General features: G+C 31.7%; 1 protein-coding gene across 1 annotated transcript in view; it reads right to left on the bottom strand.

Moving 5' to 3' along the window:
- The window catches only part of SGCZ (sarcoglycan zeta), a gene marked incomplete at its 3' end in the record, with an annotated part of 1,109,249 nt that overhangs the window by 108,869 nt on the left and 976,031 nt on the right, over positions 1 to 24,349 (bottom strand). The window contains exon 4 of the mRNA XM_079142768.1: positions 7,398 to 7,485. Within this exon, the coding sequence (XP_078998894.1) occupies positions 7,398 to 7,485 (88 nt within the window). The remainder of the gene's footprint in view (positions 1 to 7,397; positions 7,486 to 24,349) is intronic.

Raw genomic sequence — 24,349 nt, 5'->3', positions numbered from 1 at the left:
AGTACAGAGATTGAGGGTCCTAATTTCTACAAGTGTCATCCCTCTACTGATTATCATAGGCATCTGCTTCCACTTGCAACTTTCCCAATTTGATAAATTAATATTAAACCAATTAATATTAGTTTAATTCATGTTAATTAATTAATAATGAACTGAGAATCAACAATGCATTAATCATTTCAAATGAACATGTAGCATTAAACCTAAAGGGTTTTGTTGGTCTGTGCTCCAATATTAACATAGTTCATTTTCCATAAAATATTCATACTTATTAAATTGTCCCAGACCATTACAGTATTTTCTCAGTTAAAAACAAAAGAAGTCAATGATAAAAAAGTTAAATTTGGTATGTGAGAATTTTCTGTAACCTTCTACTTTTTATATGTCCTACACCATCTGCAGTCAATTAAGTGATTCCCAGGTGTTCACAGTAATTGCTTTAACGCAAGATTACATGTCACTTTAGGGGTCTTTAAATATTTATTATAAAACTCTCATCTACATTTTCCTCCATTTATTTAGGAAAAGAACATGTTCCTGTTTAGTATGAATGAAAATAAGCTGACTGGACTTTTTGAATTATTTTGTGAATTAAATTTCATTTTAAAAAACACTTTTTATTATCCAGAATTTGATGAAAGAATAAAGGCATAACTAGTGTATTACTTTAAATCTGAGCATCAAAATAAGTTCCTATAATATGTGTCAAAGGTGTGAAAATATCCACTCTGATGTCCTTCAGTAATGATTATTTAACATTGGGGAAAGAAATGGATCAGAAGTTTCACTGACTGATTTCTTCCTCTAGAGGTAAAAAAGTTCTTCACTTTTAGACTTGGAATAAGAAAGAACCACAGAGACAGTCTAACAAAATAGACTCATTTCATACATAAGAAGCCCAGAGGGTTGGCCAAATGTACAGTTATTTGCATGTATATCTAATAAAAATTACATATACATAATGCATACTATTCTCCAGGGAGTGGTCCAAAACCTTATATATCAGCTTATTTAATTCTCATATCTGCTATTGGAGGCAAATACTCTTATCATCCCCACAAAAGCCTAGAAGGTCATATAGCTGGGAGGTGACAGAGCTGGTATTTAGCTGGCTTCTGAATCCATGCCATTAATTGTGGAGATATGTCATGATATCTAGGTGAAAATGCTCTCTACATTATTTCATATATTATGCAAATCATATGGTTGCCCTCATAATATTGAAAATTCATATATTTCCATGTTATAATAATTTTCATTGAACTTATGTTCTGATTTTTTTATTTTCTATAATTAATCATGGCAATCAGGGTCTTAGATACTGTGAAATCCTGAATTATCTTAAATTTATAGAACTTTAAAAAATTGCTCACTTTTTAAAAAAAACCTAGATAACTTTTTTGTGTATTAATTTCTTAATAGTAAACCAGTTTCCCTTTAAATCACGAGATTTTTCTCACTGCTTAAATGAATGAAATTTTCTTTTGCCATGGTAGCTGACTAGAAAATATTTTTAAAAGGGCTTCCAGACTCAAATTATTTTGTGGCATGTTGCGTGAAATAAAATGCTGATATTTTAATTAGTTTTATGCGTGCAGACTCAGAAATATTTTTATTTTAAAAGCCCTTCTAGTTTTGCATTTCATCCAGCTCTATGGAGAAACAAGCATGTGTATGCATGTGTCCTGGGTATTGCAAGTTGTACGAAAATGGGCAGAGGAACCTCCATCCAGTTAAGAATCTTATTTATCATCAGTTAATGTTATTTCTGAAATGAAAAAAATTTGAGTCATAATCACCACCATTTTGGCTCAAGTTGACCAAAACTAAGCTCATGTGGAAGTAAATATAAATTAAGAAATATTATAAAAAACAAATATCAGCTTGTGCAGGTAGTTTTGATGTTTATCCCTGAATTAAATTAAACCAATAAAGAAGTTATGTTTCTTTGTACCCCATTCAATTATTTTATATAACTACATTTTGCTTTCATGTTCTCAGCATATTTCAAAGCATTTTTCTGGCATAATAGTAGACCCCAGTGTTTCATTAACTGCGGAGTTGTCAAAAAAAAAGTGCATACTATATAATCCAACACTCTTTTGATTAAATCATATTTTCATTTTGTTCAGTGTAAAACATGTATTTTCCAAAAGATCATACTTAATTCCTAGAGAATATAAGATCATTTCATTTGTTGTATTTTTCTTTAGACCTTTACCACCAGGAAATCTTTGTAGTTTAATTTCTGTCTAGGATATAAAGGGTTTTCCTATGCATAAAGATGTACTAAGAGAAACTTTAAAAAGTTCATCTTCTTGCAAAATTACTATAGTTTAAAAAGATTATTTTCTAACAAAAACAGTGTATGAATTCTCAAACACACAAGAAAAAAATCAAAGATAAATATATCCTTTTAGAATTTTAATGTTCAATTTTTCTGATTTTTCTTATTAAGCAAATCTTTGGTCATAAAGTTTTCAAAAGTTCATTTGTAAGTGTCTAACTGATTGACAGTCCTAAGTAAGAGGAGACAACCAATTCTAGCACATATGACTATTATCATCCCTACCCCTGACTTTGACTCCTTCTTAAGTCCCTAGGGCAAAAAACACAAAAACTTAAAGACCTCTGAAGAAACCAGTCAACCCTGCTACCCAATCTGACTACTCTAGTTTTCTCTTCTATGAGGTGTTTAAGCCTCCAAGTGTGAACTTTGAAAACAAAAAAATCTTGCGCTAAATCTGTCACTTTCTTTAATTTCTTGCAAATGGCATTCTTTCTATTACTACAGAGTTTTTAAACCATTTATTACTATAAGCATTTAAGCACTACTGCAGAAAAACAGAAAATGAGGATTAAAGATTGTAATTAAGGTTTTTGTACAATTTGATTATGACACTTACTTTTCATAAATGGAAAAGACATTATGAAAGATGAACAAATGATCTGGACAATAACAGCTAGTCATTCTGGGGAACCAATTTATTCAAAATTCATTGTCCCAAATTTATTGAACATTAAACAAGGAGAATAATAATTAAATGAGATGCTGTTTAAAGCCTAAGATTGAAGTTTAAGCACACTTTAAAAGCAAATTTTAGAACAACGACACTCTAATTTTATAAACTCAATCAGCCCGAATGCTTTACTGAAATAATGCTGTGGAAGTGACCTCATGGAACTTGTTATGTTTATGTCACAGGACCACATACACAGCCATTCTGGGTTTCTCCGAATCGCCATTTGTGACTGAAATTTAAATGAGTGGGACTACCTAAAAAGGAAAAATAGAAACAAAACTAATTCTACCTATTAAGACTATTTCTGGTTAAATTTCCAAGTTTATCCTCTTTTTCAATCCTCTAGCTATAGAATATGATAAAAGTCATGAGAGGGCAATAAGTCATATTAGTTTTAGACATTGTTTTATTAAAAGATTTTATTTCATAAATATAAAAGATGATATAATATAAAAATATATTTTATGACAAGTAAAAACAGTCTATTTTAACAGTCATTTAAGATTTATTAAAAATCAATCATTCTACTGAAATCAACATTTTTATTTTTAAACTACCTATAAAAGTAGCTTAAGTCTATTATTTAGACTTATTGGTAAATAAAAGATAACTAATTACATTGAGGGAAACATTATATTTTTAGCGAATTCTATTACTACAGTGCCAGGTATTATATTATTGGTGTTACAAAGAAAGCTTATGTCAAAACTATACAAGAACATTTCATTTGTACTACCCTAAAATTATTTTTATTCTATGTATGACATTGCAGCAGTTTTCAAACATAATAAAGAGAAGCTCTGCACAGATGGTACATAATTCACATTTCTATCAACATTATTTGATGGAAAATTATGAAAAACAGTACCATGTTATCAACACATGTAAACATATAACACCTAAAATCACAAACCATTTTCGTTGTCTATATAAAAAAAGGAATGTTCTGCTAACAAACGTAGTAATTATAGATCAAATAATAGAAAATTTTGACCTGGAGCATGATTCTGAGACTTGTTTAAGAAAGTTCTTGCTTTTTCTTCAGGGAGTCTGACCTCTCGGGATGTTGTACTTTCTTTAACCACTTCTCAACCAACAATCTCATTCCTCTCTTTCAGCTTTACTCTAAGAAGAAAAATTTGGAGGAAGAAACTTGAGTTCATTAATCTCCTCCAAAGTTATGAAGGTCAAGAAAAATTAGAATCTTAGACTTAGTGGGATGTCTGGAACTGTTAGGTTCACAAAAATATTTGTCAAATTGGTTTTTGTACACAAAGTCTAAAAAAGATTTAAATGCAGTTTGATTATATTTGAGCAGGCAGGTATGCATAAAATATTGTCTGTGTATTTATTGGATGAATATAATTTGGTTTCATTCGCTGAGAGTGAGTCCGGATTAGAATGAGCACACTGCCTGCTTGGTACCTGGATTGCGCATATCCCTGAGAACTGAATTAGTGGGAAGGTGGGTTTACAAAGAAAGAGAAAGATACAAGGGAAATGGATACATGCTTTGCTAACTCTCTTACACAGAATTCTGAAGACAAACTGGAAAAGTAGATACTGGAAAAGCAGATTTTCATTTCCCATAACAATAAAATCTGGAAAAAGTATCCAAAGTCTGTTACAATAATAGAATTGATTATGCTTTTCTAACAGAAATTGACATATGTGTAAATCTTACTATTGTTTTACTTAGAACAGGAAGTATAACTGAAATTCTTATTCATCATTCTTGTTCATAATTCTCAATTTCATAATTTCAAAATTGTCACATTTTGTTAAAATATTACATTTTATTAAAATATTTTATTAAAATGATACATTATTAAAATATTTTAAAATATAAGATATATTGTAATATTTTAAATATTGACAAATAATTATGGGCAAGAATAGTATTGCATCTTAATACTTTAATCAAGGACATGTCCCTAAACAAAAATTGAAAGAAAAAAAAAACAAGGTTAGTTATTTTATGTTAACATGATTACATTTAGTCTTTAAAAATGAAGGTTGTCTGTTTACACTGCTTGAATTCATCCAATTATATCTTCAAATTTTACATAAAGTATATTCATAATTTCTTGAGTCAGGTTTCCACATAGACATTATCTGTGATTTTTATGACATATCCCTGCAATAATGTCAAAACCTAACATATATACCTTAACTACCATCACAGAGATACATAGAACAAAAAATCATCATGAAATGTCTCACAAAATACCAATGCACTTGTAATTTAAGTCACACCAATAATTTCAATTACCATCATCAAAACAACGCTAAATTCAATATATCACTACCTACCATTTGAAGACATTGAAGTTATTCTTACCTAAGTGTCATTATCCCTGTTTTAGAGATGAGAAAACTGAGTCTCCAAGAGAAAAATGTTATTGCTACTAATCCAACTATTAAATTGCTCTCTCTGTTTTGCCCTCAACTGTGAATACATGAGCTTCTCAGCCCCAGTCCTAGTCTCCCTCTTCTTTTGATCTGTTTATTGAAAAATGCAAAGCAGTGAAAGACATAATTCAGTAGTGCTACATTCAAAGGACCAGTTTTTAGATTAAACCATACTGGAATAAGTGTACATGTACCCGGAGAAATAATTGGCCATGCCATAACTTATTAATTTGCTACTCTTAAAGTAAGTTTTAACATTTCTCTCCCTCTCCTTTTTTTTTTTTTTTCATTTGGCAAATATTATTACTACAATAAATCAGTTTGAAAAGCTGAGTAACATACAAACACAATATATTCTTTAAATTTCTTTCAGGAAGACCTCCAGTGAAATGAAAAAGGCATCTGTTTACAATTTCTGTAACCAAAACAGTTATTTCACTCTACTGGCAGGAATTATGCAGCTATTATGTCTGACAGTGGACTTGGGTGCATAGTCTTTAGTGCTTGTTTTGCATTTTGACATTTCCACTAAGAACATTTTTATATGAAGAAATGAAAGCAAAAGAGAATTAAATTTTGTGAAAAGTTCTCGAATTTAAGAAAATTATGATATTAAGAAACCTGCCTGCTGTAGACCTTTAACTGTAGGCCTGCGTACACAGTTCTAAAATAACAATCACAAATTTTCATTAACATTTAAATTGAGGAACTGATGTTCTGAATCAGATCTGCATCCATGAAATACTGCTTTCCTCTAATTTTTAATCAATTTGCTGTAGCTCTCCTTCATAACTGATACATTTACTTGTCACAAAATAATGTCCAGTTATAGCAATTAAAAGCTATCTAATGACAAACTTTTATGAAGTAAAAAATGTGCAAACTCAAATTTAACATTTATAAATGAAATGAATTACATATTTAGAAAAAAATCTAGGTATAAAATGTTTCCTTTTCAACTTCATTAAAGCAAATAACAAAAATATTCATATAACTATAAAGGAATTGGACACAATAAAAATTAGTGTTTATAAATATCACATTTTAAATGTTACATTTTTCTATGATTTAACCACAAATAATTAAGACATACATTTGCATTTAAATGACAATTAATTTTGCATTAAAATGAAGATAACCCACTCCTCGAAATCATAAGTTACATTTTTTCTCACTGTCTCCATGTATATATGATGTGGTTTAACAGAACTGTAATATAGATAAATATTGGTATTGAACTAAAGCTCTACAATTATGTTACATAATATTGTCACAGAACTGATATAGTTCTAAAATTATTTCAGCATCTACATTCAAATCAAATCTGTGTATAATTTTACATGTTTGCCACTGACTTTTCAATCTGTCATTTATAAAAATTTGAGTTAAATAAAAATAATATGTATTTTGTTATAATATGAATCTCTAAAATGTATTTGATAATAGAAGAAAACTTAATATTTTACCTTAAATCATAACTTTGGTCCTAAAATCCTTAGTAAGTAGAGAATTTCAACAAAAACTTTATAAATAATTGATAAATATTAACATTTATTATATTTAATAATTTACATAATTGCTAATTTATATAAGCACTTAATATCAGGAAATTACCTAAAACAGATACATAGACCTTATGATATTATATTAGATATTATTTCACATGTTTGTAAAGTATATTTATTATACTTTAATATGGGTTATGAAAACATTTTTTAGGAAAATGGTGCATTTCATATTTTAGGACAAATGAGCAGCACAACAAATGTAATTCAGTCCCACAATAACATATTGCCAAGAATAATTATTAAATAAAGGAAACCATAACTAGTCTATGGCACATAAAATCATGTACAAGATAATTGGGCTGTGAATTACATACTAGAAAAATTGCATACTTTAACTTTTTCCAACTTAAATGGAGTAAGAAGTTACAAGTAATTTTTACCCCAAAACACTCACCTACTGTCAGCTGTCCAGTTAACTGCCCCATGTGATTTCTTGCATTCACTGTTACATTTCTGTCAGACTGTAAGACCAGTGGACTATCCTGGGAAACATGTATAAAATAAATAAATCAAATAGAAAATATAGTCAAATGTATATGAAATTATACTGTATTTCAGTATTATAAAAATTCTGTTTTAAAATATTAAGCAGTTGTTTTTACATTCCAAACATTGGTTGAACAATATAAAAGAAATGAGTGCCTCATAGTAATTACTATGCAGATTATAAATGTTTTCATTTTCATCAGCGGGTGTTAACTATCAGATGCAAGCATTTCCAACTCTACTGATTATTGTGAGTCAAAAGTTGAGCACCCCTCTTGTTTCTCTTTTCCAATGGCATATACTTCTGCCTGCACAGATATTCTACATCCAATCCCAATGTGGATGTCCCTTTTAAAGGTTTAACTTGTGATTTTCAGAATCAGCCTAAATGACAGCTCCTTAAATTTGCCTCCTCAGATCACTGTCACTATGGATTCACTTAATCCCCAAATTTCAAAACTGCACTTATTTTGTTTAAAGCCTGGATCATATGACTAATTCATTGTGTTGATGTGTGTTCGTCTTTTTGTTTCCCTGTTTTTCTCTTTTTTCACTTGATTATATAACAAGAGGAAACATTCGTGTGACAAGGACCATGGCAGTCAAATGTATACAGTTGCATATGCCCTACTTAACATGCCAGCATAGGAAACCATTGGTTAAGTGTATATTGGGTGGCTAAAAAATCTATATAAAAAATTGATACTCCCTTGTTCATTTACCTCATGTGCAAATGATCTTGAATTATAGAATGGTTTAAATAAGGAGGTCTGTAGGAAATAAGATGCTTCATAGGAAATTTTCTTTTGAGTTATTTAATTCTGGTTAGATGTTGACTTGTATCACTAATTGAGCCCTTAATAGTAAAATTATTGAAGGACAATACGGTTGCCTGAGGAGACTTCATATTGAGCTTTCCCCATCATTTGTCTCACACAAATAACTTGTGATTACCCATACCTTCATTTTTATGATCTATAATGAAGGTAGGATGATCATTTACAAATTGTTCATTCATTCATCCAACAAATATTCATTGAATACTCACTATGCATATTGCAGCCTTCTAGAAGTTGGAACATTTTGGTGATCAGAATATAAAACAATATCTGCCCTCATGGAGCTGCCTTTTCGACACTGAAATTCTATGAAAATCTCTCCCAATACCACACTCACACTGAGGCACTGTGTCACCTCTACATTGATGTTGTTATGCGAGTGCTTTATATACAAGCTATACAAAAACTCCTCCAAGATTAGGATTTGGAATTTGTGATTTGAATACACACAGGTAGACTTTATGGATTTTTTCCTAAAGCTGCTTTGAGCTGTTATGATCAGATGCAAAGAGATCAGCAAAGACTCACACACACACACACACACACACACACACACACACACATGCATATATGCTTGTGCCTGATGCACAATGCACACATATTTTCTTTCAAAAATGGATTTTGCTAGTATGCACCAACTATGACTTGAGTTCTAAAAGTAAGTTTCCATAGTTTGAAGAGTGCATTTATTCTGTTGATGGATAGTTGCACCAAAAACTATTATAGTTGATTTTATTCTCTGCATGGCTCTTAAAACACCTCAGTTTTTTTCTACCACAAAAGTTTTGTTTCTGCATTAAAAAAAAAAAATCTAGTCTTTGTTCCATAGATTCATCTATATTTCAGACATTCAACTTTGAAAACATCTGAAGTATCTTAAATTAATTCTATTATTCATTTTAAGTGATAAGAAAATGCAAATTTACAATATAGAATGTTGACTAAGTAATACTGTTTGCAAACAGCTATCTTATACCCAGTAAGAACACTGCTATCTCTAATAATGACATGAAGATGTTTTGTGTGAACACATAAATGCACATAAAAGATTGTATTCAATGTTGATACAATTCAACCAAACTATTTAATCAAGAAGCTATGAATTCAATAAAATTTATTTGAGTGTAAGAAATAAGAACTCTACAAAGCACCTCATAGTTCAAAAAAATTCTTTAAAAATTGTTAGTTGAATTTTCATTTATATCCTTTCCGTATTTTTGTAGATAAAAGATACGGGATTTTTTGGATTTTTTTAATTGATGAGTTAACATATTTTCATTTAAATTACTATACACATTAACATAAATTTCTGTGAACTTCAGCAAAAATAATAGCAGAAACATCAGTATGTACAATTTACAAACTATGTAAGGATCTTATAAGAATTATTGCTATATTAAATATGTTAAGATCCAAGAAAAGTCAATTTTCAAAAGCAATAGGCATTTCATCTGATTTAATAGAGAAACAGACTTGGTTAGAATTGAAACTTTAATCACTGTGTGTCTTGTTTACAAGATATCAATTCACTTTTACTTGAACCATAGGGATTCTATTGAAGTTCTCTCCCTGGCACAGTTCCCTTCTCTTGACATTATTCCACTAAATTTCCTCACAGAATTAAATTTTTATATCCAGATTAAAATTTTACTATGATAGCAATAGCAATCTCTTTACTTACTAAAACTATAAACAGAGCTATCAGAGATAATGAGAAATTCTCTACACTGTATTCATGTGGACAAAATTATATTATTATGCTATACTGATTTGTTAAAATGTGATACACTGAATTGAACCAAAACCAAGTAACTGCTTTTGATAAACAAAATCAATGCATATAAGAATGTCACTTTCACTGACAAGCTACATACATGGTCATCTTGCACATGTGTATATGATGATCTTAGAACCATATTCGATATTTAGGCTTTAGAGCCATTGCTCATTTATCTTAGATACAACACAATAAACTTTTACACAACAGGCACTCAATCCTAATCCAAATGCTCATATGTGATACAGTAAGTATGAAGAAAATGATAGAAACTTGAAGAGTCATCTAAAGTGAATACAATCTAAAGCAATATGTAAGTATGATATTGAACACATTTCTACATCAGAATCAATACTAAGAAACTATCACTTGCCAAAATTATTGACATCTAAAAATGTTTTCCCTAAAGAATACTCATGAGGTCTTTTTATCATGTGTTTATTTCTTTAAATGCCTCCATTGATAAACTACCACTAATTTTATTACTCTCTACTCTCTTTGTATTCCTTCTTTATTTTCATTTGTAATATATGCCCATGTGCTAAAACTTAGAATGCTAGTATCTAATTTTAATACTTAAAAAAGACATACTAGTACCCTCGTATGGTTCATACTTGCTGAGAACATAAAGGGGAGAAAGCTATTTTGTGGACAAGATGTGCAAGTTCTGTAAAGGTAAGTGAATAGTTGGCATGTTATTCTGCACCACATACTGGTAAAAATAAAATCTGTGTTTTTTTCTCTTTTTTTGCAGAAAAAAAAATCTTTGGATTTAAATATCTATTTCCAAATCAAGAAATTTCTCATAACAGAAATAAAGTATTCTATAGTCTTCTGGAGCTGACAGCACTATGGCTTTTGCATAAATGGCATTCCTGCCTCCTTAAGTACTCTGGAGAGAAAGCAGGCAGCAGACTCAGTGGGAAGGCAGTGGCGCTGTTCAGCAGCTTCTGCTCACATTCTTCATGTGACCGTGTCTGTCCCTTTGCTAGTGGTTATGGAAAAATCGTGAACTGTTCTCTTTTTCTTCTCTTAATATTTTTGAGATGGGTTGTGCAAGTAAGGCCAGAAAAATAATTCATCTTATTTTTATTTTACATATATAAGCTCATCTACCTGTGAACCATTACATAAAGCACCATGTAGGGTCAAGAATGAAGTCATCAAAAGACAGAGAATGGACCCTGGTTATTTGAGTTTATGTCCTCTGTCTGTCAAATACTAGCTGCTTGACTTGGCTCGTCACCCACATTTCTGTTCCACAGTTTCTTCATCAGTAAGATACAGTTAAATAATTTGTGGGCTTATTAAGAGAATTAATGAGACAATATATATGAAATGCATAGATCAGTGCCTAGCCTGTGTTGGGAGCACTTAGTTTTCTTTGTTACTTATTACTCATTATAACTGTGGTGCTTCATTAATAATAGTAATGGAAACAGTCTCTCCTAATTTAGAGCTAAAGAAACTATAGCACAGAGAATTTAAGTCACTTGCTCCAAATCACATAGCTAATAAATGACAGAGGCAATATTAGAACTCACCAATTTGTGTCTATACTCTGCCCTGTCGTCCACCATGAGATACTGTCTTTGAGGTCATTTATTTTTAGGTTTACTAAAATATCAAAACAAAATCTAAAAATGAATAAAAAATAAATTCAACAACATACTTTAAAGTCTTGTTCAGTATTCCAGTCCCTAAAAGACACCCACACCTATAAACGCATAACTACACACACACACACACACATACACACACACACATAGCCTTGAAGTATAAGATTCAAATTCCATATTGCCATCATAAAGGGTTTGGTATCATAGCACCATTTGCTTTGCTTTATTGTGTTTTCTCAGGTTTGAGATAAGGACACTCTTTTTTGTTGTTGTTGTTATTCTAGAGTCATACATGACAGTAGAATGCATTTTGACACATCATTCATAAATGGAGTGCAACTTCTCATTTGGTTGTACATGATGTAGAGTTACACAGGTCATGTAATCATGTATGCACATAGGGTAATAATGTCTGATTCATTCTACTATCATTCCTACCCACATGCTTCCCCGCCCTTCACTCCCCTCTGTCTAGTCCAGAGTACCTCTATTCTCCTCCCCTTATTGTGAACTAGCATCTTCATATCAAAGAAAACACTCAGCCTTTGATCTTTTGGGTTTGACTTATTTCCCTTAGCATAACATTCTCCAGTTCCATCCACTTAACAGCAAATGCTATAAATTCATTCTTCTTTAAGGTTGAGTAATATTCCACTATGTATATATACTAGTTTCTTTATCCATTCATCTGTTGAAGGGCACATAGATTGGTTCCATAGTTTAGCTATTATGAATTGAGCTGCTGTAAACATTGATATGGCTGTGTCACTGTGTATGCTGATTTTAAATCCTCTGGATATAAACCTAGGAGTGGGATGACTGGGTCAAATGGTAGTTCTATTCCAAGTTTTCTAAGGAGTCTCCATAATGCTTTCCATAGTGGTTGTACCAATATGTAGTCCTACCAGCATTGTATGAGTGTACCTTTTTTCCCCACAGCCTCACCAACATTTATTGTTGCTTGTATCCTTGATGAATGCCATTCTGACTTGAGTTAGATGGAACCTTAGTGTAGTTTTGATTTGCATTTCTCTAAATGCTACAGATGTTGAACATTTTTTTATATGTTTGTTGATCAATTATATTTCTTCTTCTGCTAAGTGTTTATTCAGTTCCTTTGCCCATTTATTAATTGGGTTGTTTTCTTGGTGTTAAGTTTTTTGAGATCTTTATACACCCTAGAGTTTAATGCTGTATGTGAGGAACGAGCAGTAAAGATTTTCTCCCATTCTGTAGGCTCTCTCTACACATTATTGATTGTTTCATTTGCTGAGAAGAAGCTTTTTAGTTTGATTCCATCCCAATTATTGATTCTTGATTTTACTTCTAGTACTTTAGGAGTCTTGTTAAGGAAGTCAGATTCTAAGCCATCATGGGGGAGATTCGGGCCAACTTTTTCTTCTATTATGCACAGGGTCTCTGTTCTAGTGTCCAAGTCTTTGATCCACTTCGGGTTGATTTGTGTGCAGGATATGAGATAGGGGTTTAATTTCATTTTACTACACGAATTTCCAATTTTCCCAGCACGATTTGTTGAAGAGGCTATCTTTTCTCCAATGTATGTTTTTGGCACTTTTGTCTATTATGAGATAACTGTATTTATGTGGGATTGTCTCTGAAGGACTCTGTTTTGCAATATCTCTTCATTCTCCTATGTCTATACATCCTTAGCCGTTTATTACCTTTGCAATTGCCTAACTTAGTTCCATGGAAGAACATCATTAATTAATTATCCATTTTGTTCAGTGTAGATGTTGTGAATTTGATATACCATTAGTTGAATTTATAGGATTTTGCTAGGTAAATTTTCTTTCCTTCACAGATAGAAATTATAGTTTTTTTCAATAATCCTACTTTATCTTTGGATCCTCCAATATTCCAGTCAGCTGTGTCAGAGGAGTGTGACTGTCTTTCATGTGCCCACTGAACAATAGCCAGAAACTCACTTCACAATAGCTCCTTCCTGCTCACATTGTTCTTTTTTAAATTCAGTGTTATTTTATAAAATATTTTCAAATAAAAAATATTGATGTGCTTGAATTAAAGCAAAATAATTATCTTTGATTTTTCATTCCTGGCTTGGAAAAATTTCACATTGGAACATACAAGATATTTTATAATATAATCTAATTTTACTTTTTCAGCTTCATTCCACACTACTTTCTCCTTGTGAGTGTTACCCAAATTTTCCATCTTTCTCAAATATATACCACTTCTATTTATTCTCACCTTTTGCTTCTGGTGCTTTAATTCACATCCATTTCTCCTTTTGTAGTAAAATCACAGTTATTTTTCAAAACCCAACTCAAAGATATGTCCCAGTCAAGTCTTCCTTTCCCTCCAGAGTTTGAATTCAGCTCCCACCTTCCACTTCTTTAAACAGTCCATGTTGATATCTATTGTAGTATCTCTCACAGGCCTTCTTGTTTGCTTTAACCATTCATTTGCTAGTATCTTCCATTTGACTGAACTATCCTGAAAACATTTTGTGTTGTCATGCCCTTTTTCCTGAAGCCTTTTGAAAGCATAGTTTGTGCACTTGACATACAGTTTATTGTCAAAGGCATGTCAACTGAGTGAACTGAACCAAGCACCTTTGCAACCTAATGTGCCCAGACTATCTATGTTCATCTAGATTTATCTTTATGTCACAGAGCATTTATAGAGCTCTTTCAACTTCCTCTCTTTCTCTCTCCCTTTCTCTTTTTTTCTCAGAGCAAGGATTCTAAAAAGCCATTTAAGTGGAACAAGTCATATCACATTATGATTCAATTTATATTCATCATCTCTGTGCCCAAGGCACTCACTTCATTCTTTCCCTTAACTATTTGACCTACTTAAGAATCTGCAAAACAGGTAATTTTTTTTTAGAATTCTTTGTTTGATAAAAATATCACACAAAATTTCATTTCCTTCTGACTGTAAATCATTTAAATATTGAAAATTTTATTTTCAAAGTAGAAATGTTGATCATGAAAGAATATGTTAATATGACTTCTCAAATTCTCAATGTTTGCATTTTAACTTGAATGTGAAGTAGTGCAGGACACATTATTTATTCAAAATCATCTTTGGTGCATTTCTCTTCCAATACTTGTATTGAGAATCTCCTACTCTGGTTCTTTTTCTGCTATGAATTATCTAGTCATGGACGCCACTGTTCGGGATGTCTTCTGAGAATGTTCAACAACTTTTGAATGTCCTTCTGGCTCCTGCCTGCCTCTTAATCATGATATAGGAATCATGGGACTCTATAATCCTCCTGAAGTCTTCTGTATCCCAATTACTATTAATGATATGTATCCATAATGATGCCACAAGAAGTTTTACACTTGGCATTCCACTTACAGGTAATCCTTGGTAGGCAGCCACTTCCTACATCACTTAAACACTACAACTCAAACTGCAGTCATGGATAAGCTTAGGAAATGAATGCTTCTAGAATATGTATCCTTAAAGGGAAAAATACTATCTCTACCTAAGGTAATAAAGATCCAGGTTGAGATGAGAATATGACTGTTTTAATCAGATGCACCAAATTTCCTAAGATACCTTTCTTCCTGTCACACAATATTTACAGCACCACCAATTGAAGTTGGGTCCCTACTTTTCCTCTCCGCTGCCCTCTGTCCCTTAGGTCTTTCTCCAGGCTGACCTTGTCCTCACACTAACCTCAAGGTGCCCACTCTATTTATTTTTACTGTTGCTGCTCTGTGCCCAGACAGGATGCTCACTTTGGGAGCCAGGCTGAAGTTTGTCCCAGCCAATTTATACAGGAGACTGGCCCTTGTTTAGATAGAATATATAGACTTGGAGAGCACAAGGAAATTTTAAAGTAAAAGCAAAAGTCTGCTACAAAGAGTTAGATGGAAAATCTTTAGATTTAATGTAAATGAATAAGACAAAGTAAGGTTTTTCTGCCATTCAGTGACTCATTCAGACAACTTATATGCCCTTAAAAATTAATTTTAAAGGGAACTAATTCCTTTAATTTACTTGCTATATGCATCAAAGAAATAAGGATTATTTCTTTTATAATGAAATGCTACTTTGTGTCTGTAAGTTGGTACTTACACAGGCCTTGGTAAAATGCAATGGATGTGGTGTGCAGAAGGCTAGCAAAATTTTTAAAACTATTAGCTACCCTAAACTTTTTGTACTGGGAATTGAACCCAGGGGCACTTTACCACTGATTTACGCCTCCAGCCCTTTTTATAATTTATTTGGAAACAAGGACTCACTAAGTTGCTTAGAGCACAACCACAACCTTGCTGAGACTTGCCTCAAACTTGCTCTCTTCCTGCCTCAGCTTCCAGAGTCACTCACTACCTTGATCTCTAGTTAGTAAATACGAATGGTAATGTGGGTAATGATGATGATGATGGTAATGATGATGATTATTCGTATTTGGTTTTGTATGTAATAGAGGTTAAGAGAGGAAGAAAAACTTGGAGATGCCTATTTGCATATGAAATAGACCTCATGGTATGTGAGAGAAATGATAAGAAAAAATTGAAAGCCTCAATTAAGTTGGCTTTTATTTTTTTCAAACTTGCTTGAAATTGGTACCGTAGAAAGAAGGAGAGATCTATGGATTCTAAAATTTTAAAATGACAACATATTTAAACAAGAAATTCAACTTTGTCAAATAAAATATGTAATGTTCTTGAGAAATTTCTAATGTATGGTAGGGCATTGGAACACAGAACCTTATTTTGGGTTACTTTTTCCTTAAAAATGTCTTCATTCATGTTAATTAAATTCCTACTTCTTGAAATCTCCTTTTTCTTTCTCTTAAGATCTAGTTGGCTCGCTAAAAGATTCAAATATCCAAAAACATGAAGAACACAATTTTTAGATTACTTTGTGTTTGTAGGTGTATTGTGATTTAATTTGTGTAGGGGCAGGTAAGGAAAACAGAAATAAATTATTTATGACAAACATTTTTCCATAAAGGCAAAATAATGGAATTACAAAATATGAAATAAAAGTAATAAACAATTGGTTATAAAATCAAATAAATACAACATGGTTATATTACCTTGATGGCTAATTTTATGTGTCAATTTGGGCCACAGGTTTCACAAATATTTGGTTAGATATTATTTGATGTGTGTGTGTGTCTATAAGGGTAATTTTCAATGAGATTCATGTATGTTTCAGTAAAACAGATTACTCCTCACGATACAGCTAGGCATCATTCAATCTGCTGAAGGCCTGAATAGATTAAAAAGGCAGAGTGAAAGAGAATTCTCTTTCCCATCCTATCCTTCAGCAGGGACATGGATGGGTCTTCTCTTGCTTTGGAACTTACACTAGAACTAATACCATAGGCTTTTCTGAGTTTTATGCCTTCAGATGCAGTTTAAAACTACATTACCAGCTTTCCTGTGCCTCCAACTTGCTGACTACATGACCTGTGATTTCTTATTCCCCATAACTATGTGAGATAATTCTCTAAAATAAGTCTCTTTATATATTGGTTCTGTTTCTCCAAAGAGCACAGATTAATACAGTTCCCATATTAGTTACTAAAGAAATATGATTTTAAAAAAGTATGAATTTTGAGCAACAGATCTTGCAAAAAAATATTTAGCATACTTTGTATTTGACACTATATGATTTTTTTTGCTTTGAATTATTTTGCTAATTACAGTTATATATTACCTTTTATCTAGTAGTGCAATTATGAAAAAATAGATATTATTCCTATTTTAATTTGCATAAACATTACTCCAAAGAGCTGCAGTAATTCTTATCCTTCTCTTCCTCAATAAAATAAATGGGGTGGGTGGAAATATTTATAAAGTTACTTCTTCAAATGACTGCAGAAAAGTCAAAATTCTGGCTTTTTTTCACACTAATGTAAATCAATACCCTACACCTTCTTCCATGAAAATATAATGATGAGAATTTGGGTACAGAAGAAATAAAGCAATTTTTTTTTCTTAATCAAAACAAGCTATAGTATCTGAGCTCAGCATCCGGAATATGTCATATCAAATAGCACATGACATGACTAGGGAGATTACCTCAATGCTTGTAATGTGCATGCAAATCATAGGCAGATTTTTCTAAATGTAGATTCAAGGTTAAGCCTAAGATTCTGTATTTGTAACAATATTCCAAGTGATGCTCATGTGTTGGTCTGCATAGGACTTTGAGTAATACTAATAAACACTAAATGAGAGAGCCACCCTTAAGGAACATTTCTATAATAACACAGCTTTAAAGTTTACTTTTTGTTTCAGCTAAAGTTTTAGGTGGGAACTTAAGAAGAAACCATCATGATCTCCAAGATCACTGATGCATTAAAGTTAATTTTTAGGTTCCTAGAGAAGATTTTTCTCATTATGATATTGAATTGATTATGCCCAGAAGAGTTCATGACTGCCATCTCTAAGTGTTCCTTGTCAGTCATTTTAATCTTTTACTAGACACTCTGTGACCTTGAGCTGATCACACCCAAAAGTATATACCCTAATTTGAACATATTCAGGAATGTGCCGGCTCCTAAAATGAATATATATAGACTCCCAAAATAAAATCCCCATTCTTCCATTATTCTGAAAGAGCAAAGTTTTACAGATAACTCCAGTGCTCTCCTTACTCATGGCAGCTGACGAATCTTTCTCCATTCTATCATCTTCTGGTCCTGCTAATTGGTGTAGCGCTCATCAAAAAGCAAACCTTTTGAATTCAGTTGCAGTACATCTAACCTTCTGACTGAGGTGTAGGATTAGCAACAGACCTCTCTGAAAAGCTCTCTGACAAGAAATTTTATATCTGAAATACAGTCTGAATCCATAGATCAAGCAGAAAATTATAACTTTCTCAATAAAAGTAATTTCAAACAATTCCCATAGCATGCCAAACCCATGTAAAAACTAAATTAAGATCTCTAAATTAAGATACATTTGCCCTCAATGTCCTATTTTCTATGGAAAAGACTACTCACAAAAATGGGTACACATTTTCCTGGATACATAGCACTCAGACATTTCTTGTCTTTTTGTAAATTTTAATTAAATTTATCTTAACTGCTAAAAACCACAAAAACTGTATATTAATAGGATGCTTTGTGATGTTTTGATATATGTATACATAGTACAATGTTTAAATCAAATTTGACATATCTAAGTTCTCAATCATTTATCATTTTTCTTTGTGGTAAAACTTTCAAAATTCTTTATTCTAGCTTTTTGGAGAGTAAAGTACATAACTGTCATATAGAGTGACCCTATTGTGCCATAGCACACCAGAACTTCTTAATCTTATTTAATTGTAACAGTAGCCATTGATCAACTTTTTTCCAGTCCTTCCTTTCCCTTCTTTCTCCAGTCTCTTGTAACCACCATTACGTTTCCAACTCTTATGAGATCAATGTTTTTATATTCCCCATACAAGTGAGACCATGAGGTATTTGTCCTTCTGTGTCTGCTTTATATCACTCTGCATAATAATTTCCAGCTTCTTCCGTGTTATTACAAATCACAAGATTTCATTACTTTTCATGGATCAATGGTACTCCATTGTATATACATGCCACAATTTCTTTATCTATTCATCACCTGGTAAACACTTAGGTTGTTTTTATTTCTTGGTTATTATGTATGGGTGGCACTGGACTTCAGATGTCTCAACACTCTGATTTAATTTCTTTTGGATATGAACCAAGTAATGGAATTGCTGGATCAGATGGTAGTTGTATTTTTAACTACTGTCCATACTGGTTTTCCATAATGGCTGTGATCATTTACTTTCCCACCAATAGTATATAAGCATTTCCTTTTACCAACATCTTTACAAACACTCGTTATATATATTCTTTTTAAGAACCATCTTCTTGTAGGTAAACACGATTATACATTAAAGCTGTAGCTGATAATATGGACAAAAATTATATAGGACCTTTTTAGGCCTGGGTTATACAAATCTACTGCCACCTTCTTCTGATGCCCTAGAGTGTCATGGAACCACACATGGAAATAATCATTCTCTAAATGTCTTCATGGGCGAGGGTCACCATTTTTAGCAACATCATGGGATGGTGGAGTAAGAGATAGTTTTTGTATTTGAGCTAATCACGAGATACCAGAAATATAGAAATTTGCCTACCCTGATAGAATATCCTTTTTCTCCTCTGTAAGAAGTTGAATGTCCCAGTGTTTCTCGTCTCCAAATCCCCTACATTTCAGTGCCCTTACAAGTCTTCCTGTACTATCTCATGTGTTCTCCATATTCCCCTTTCTTTAATTATGCTGACTTCTCTCATAACACTATATACTTTCAAATGCTTTTAAGCTAAAGGTGGATCTATTACAGAATGTGTTCTAAGGTGATGATATGTAGCAATGTGTTTTCCTCTTGGGGTAATTAATTAAAAAGGGTTTCATCTAGAGTAAGGATCAGATTTTTAAAAGGGATGGAGAGTAAATATTAGGCTCAGGTTTTAAAAGGGATGGATAGTAAATAATAGGCTGTGAATGCCATGAGGTTTCATTATAAAATTTTCCATTCTGCTATTGTAGTGTAAAAGGAGTCACAAATGAGATGTGAGTGGGTATGACTATATTATAATAAAATATGCTTTTTATAAAAGCAGTCAGCTGAAAGTCCTACCTAGATTGCTGACTTCTCATCTAGACTGAATCTCTAATGGTTTTCAGAACCCAAAGTAATGACAATTATATGTTAACATTTTCAAAATAATTCTAGTATAAAGATATTATATTCATGTTTTTTATTTTATTATTTTTTTATTTTTTTGGTACTGGAGATTTAACCCAGAGGCATTTTACCACTGAACTACATCTCCAGGCCCCTTTAAATACATGTACGCGTATTGTTTTTCTTTCTTACTTTCTTTTTCTTTTTTGATACAGCATCTCACTAAGTTTCTTAGGGCTTTGTTAAATTGCAGAGGTTGGCCTCTAATTTGTGACCCTCCTGCCTCAACCTCCCAAGTCACTGGGGTTACAGGTGTGCAACACCATGCTCGAGTTTAATGATTTTTAAATAAATAACATGCAATAACTGTACATGCATTTTATAGATTTCATAATGGGAAATATTCTATGACTTAAATATTATTTTATTAAATTTTATTTGAAAAAATTCTGCCTATGATGCTTTTTGATTCCAGAATATGATGATTCATGTCATTCATCAATTTTGGAGAACTGTCACCTATCAACCCTGTAATAGTGCTTCTCTTACAGTGTTACAATCCCCCCACATGAAATTATGGTAGTTATGCTTTATATCTTCTTTCATTCTACTTTTCATGATTTTTTAGCTTTCATGTTTTCCATCTTGTGATCATTCTTTGATGCATGGTAGTTTAGGGCTTTATGTCTCATGTTAATTCTTATTTTAGTTTTGTTAGTTATTAAACTACCCATTAAAATATCAATTTACAAATATCCTTTCATGAAGACATACTTTGGTTATTTTCCTTCAAGTCTGAATGACCAAATATGTTAGTTTCAATATTATTTTAAAAATCTCTCTCTTATTCTTCTATTTACATCCTAAATGTTGTTATATAGAGCACTTTAACATTCTGTATTTGAGAATTCCAATTGCTGGAAAAATTAGGCAATCTAAACTGGGCCATCACTGCTTCTGTTGAATTTCACTTATTTCGTCCCATTTCCTGGTTGTTTCTTTAGTTTATAGTTAATATGTGAGAATTCCAAAGAGCCTAGATTAGAGATCAAGGAATAATTTTTCCACAGAAGGTTTATATATTTGGCATGTTTGGCACAAGAAGACAATACAAATATGGAGCAATAATATAAATTTAAGAGGGCACAACTAAATTTAGAACATCTATAGGATATAGTATTTGCAACTACAATGACCAGATATACTTTTTTCTATTTAACTGGTTAATAATCCAACAGCATTCAGTTATAGTTATTGCCACTGTATCTATAGAAAACTTGGATTAAAGTTTTCACATCTTACTATTTTTTCAGCAATCTGTTTATTTATTTGCTTTGTTTTATGCCTTTTTCAAATTAGAAGTTCAATTAAAATGCATACTTTTTAAACAATAAATTTATATCTTAGCTAGTTTGTCTATGGAACTTTTTTTTTAGAATACAGATTTTACAAATTTACAAGATACCAAAATGGCTATGCATAGTGGCATATGCCTGTAATCCCAGTGGCTTTGGAGGCTGAGGCAGGAGGAGAGCCAGTTCAAAGTCAGCCTCCACAACTTAGTAAGGCCCTAAACAAGTTTATGAGAGCCTGTCTCAAAATTAAAAATAGAAATAGCTGGGGATATGGCTCAGTGGTTAGGTGCCCCTGGGTTCAATCCCTGGTACAAAAAGAAAAAACAAATGTTCATTAGGTACTATTTGTTTTTTAATGAACTCATTCTTTTTCATGAATAAATAAAATGGGAAAAGTATAGAGGCAAATGTTGAGAACTAATAAGTAAAAAACAAACTCTTCTCATTTTATGGATATAGCAGTAACTTCAAGTTAGAGAACAAATAGTATCTGGAAGCATATATTATATTTTTATAAAAAAGTGTATGTACATGTGTAAAAGAGAGGAATGTTTGCAAATTCTATTTTTGTTTGTAAGTTGCCAGGTAAGAGGTGAAATGAGAAAACTGTGATTCATTACTATAAAAGGCATACTACTTGTTTACAATTTGATCATTAGTCACATTCATAATAAATATTGTAGATAGGTAGCCTAGAAAGGTTAATGAACTCATACATGAAGAAAGTAATCCTTATCTGTGTCTCACAATTGATTCATTATTTTAAAAAAATGTTTTTGTGAGGAAATAACTAGTTGTTTTACAAAACAAACTACCTATGTGAAAATAAAAATAAACAAGAAATTTCCAAATGTAATAAAATAATGGATATAATGTAGTAAATATTGATTTAAAGGGATTTTTCTATTAAATTACAGAACTAGTGAAATATGAGAAATCAGTGATTCCTTTCATTTTAGTTGTGAAATCATAACAGGATTTTGGGAGTCTTTTTATACACTGTTAATATTTCCCATAAAAAATAAAAGGATGGATATAATCTCAATGTAAACAGAGAAAGAAAACCTTTTAAAAATTATGCATTTATTAAACAGTACTTCTTCCATAAAGATCTTGTGCTACAAACTTGAGTAATGTTAAATTGGGCACTAAAATCTATAAACAGTACTAAAGGATGTTTTAACCATGAGAAATAAATATGCCCATGCACTTATCTTTTTGCTTGTTCCTAGGCTGGAACTTGAATTTTACTCTGAGTTTCCTGGCAGTTAAGGCAAAATAAAACTTGTTATGTTATAAAATTTTCATTGCATGTTTAAAGTTAAGCAAAGAAACTAGTTTGGAGAAATATATTCCCCTAATAGTAGTATCTGATCTCCCCCTGAGAAGTTTAAATATACTCCTTTAAATTCTGGCAAATCAAATGGTGTACTGCCCTGTGGGTCCTGAGACCTGCCTAACCTAAAGTTACTGGAAGCCAGGTATTGCAAACTAGGAAAGAGGCTGAATTTCTTCTTAGGTCATAAATAAGTAAAGCAGTAAACGAACGAAGAGTATTTAAAAAAAAAAAAATGCACAAAATTGAATGCAGTTATCTTACATTCCTTAAATTTTTGTTTCATTCCTCATGTGAAATAATATATATATTATTTTAGACATGTGAAAATAATGCATAAATTGTATGTATGAATGACACATAAATATATACATATATAAATAAAACATAAATGTGTGTATAAATATATATATATACATATACAGATATGGAGAGAGAGAGAGAGAAAGAAAGAGAAAGAGAAATAATACATGAATGTGATACCCCTATGTCAAATTGCACTGATTTACTGATTTATCTAATTAAATGATTGCTGATCACATCTCTTACACTCTCTTGAAGAGATATTTTGTTTAACACAATATAATTTGGGAAAGATTGGACAAGTTGATAGATGGTTGAAACTTGTGATATAGAAAATACTTTTATTGGGGCTGGGGATATGGCTTAGTGATAGGGCACTTGTCTAATATGCCCAAAGTCTTGGGTTCAATCCCCAACACTGACAAAAAAAAATTTCATAAATTTATTTCTTTCAAATGCATCACCAATATGTGACCATAGACTTGAGGCTGCAGATTTCCTTTTGTTATTTATGAATAATGTTTGCTTATAACCTAATTCTAATAAGGTTGGTATATACAAGAGAGATATGTAGATGAGACATGGATTTTGCCATGCAATCATTGACTGTATTTTCTTTCTTTGTCTCCCTCTCAGGAAAAAATGAACTCTTTAACCCTAGTGAGGGAATGGAAAATAGGAGTTCCCTAAATAGAAGTTGTTTTCACTCTTGCTGCATCATTATATAAGGTATCTAAATACAAAAGATTTCAGCTCTATCAAAATACCTAACTTGCTTCAAGTTTAATATAATTTATCCCTCATAGATATGTAGATATAGATATATGTATATAACACTTACATTAACAGATAGATATGCTGTATCATATGTTATATTTGTAAATTCTACCATTAGTTTTTGATGCCCAGTTTAAAATACTCTGCCCTTATCTCTGTCTCTCTCCTCCCTGAAGGTTTTTAA

The sequence above is a fragment of the Sciurus vulgaris genome (assembly GCF_902686455.1).
Source record: "Sciurus vulgaris genome assembly, chromosome: 5".
Lineage (NCBI taxonomy): Eukaryota > Metazoa > Chordata > Mammalia > Rodentia > Sciuridae > Sciurus > Sciurus vulgaris.
Note: the sequence above shows the minus strand (reverse complement) of the source record. Positions and strands in the feature narration are given on the sequence as shown.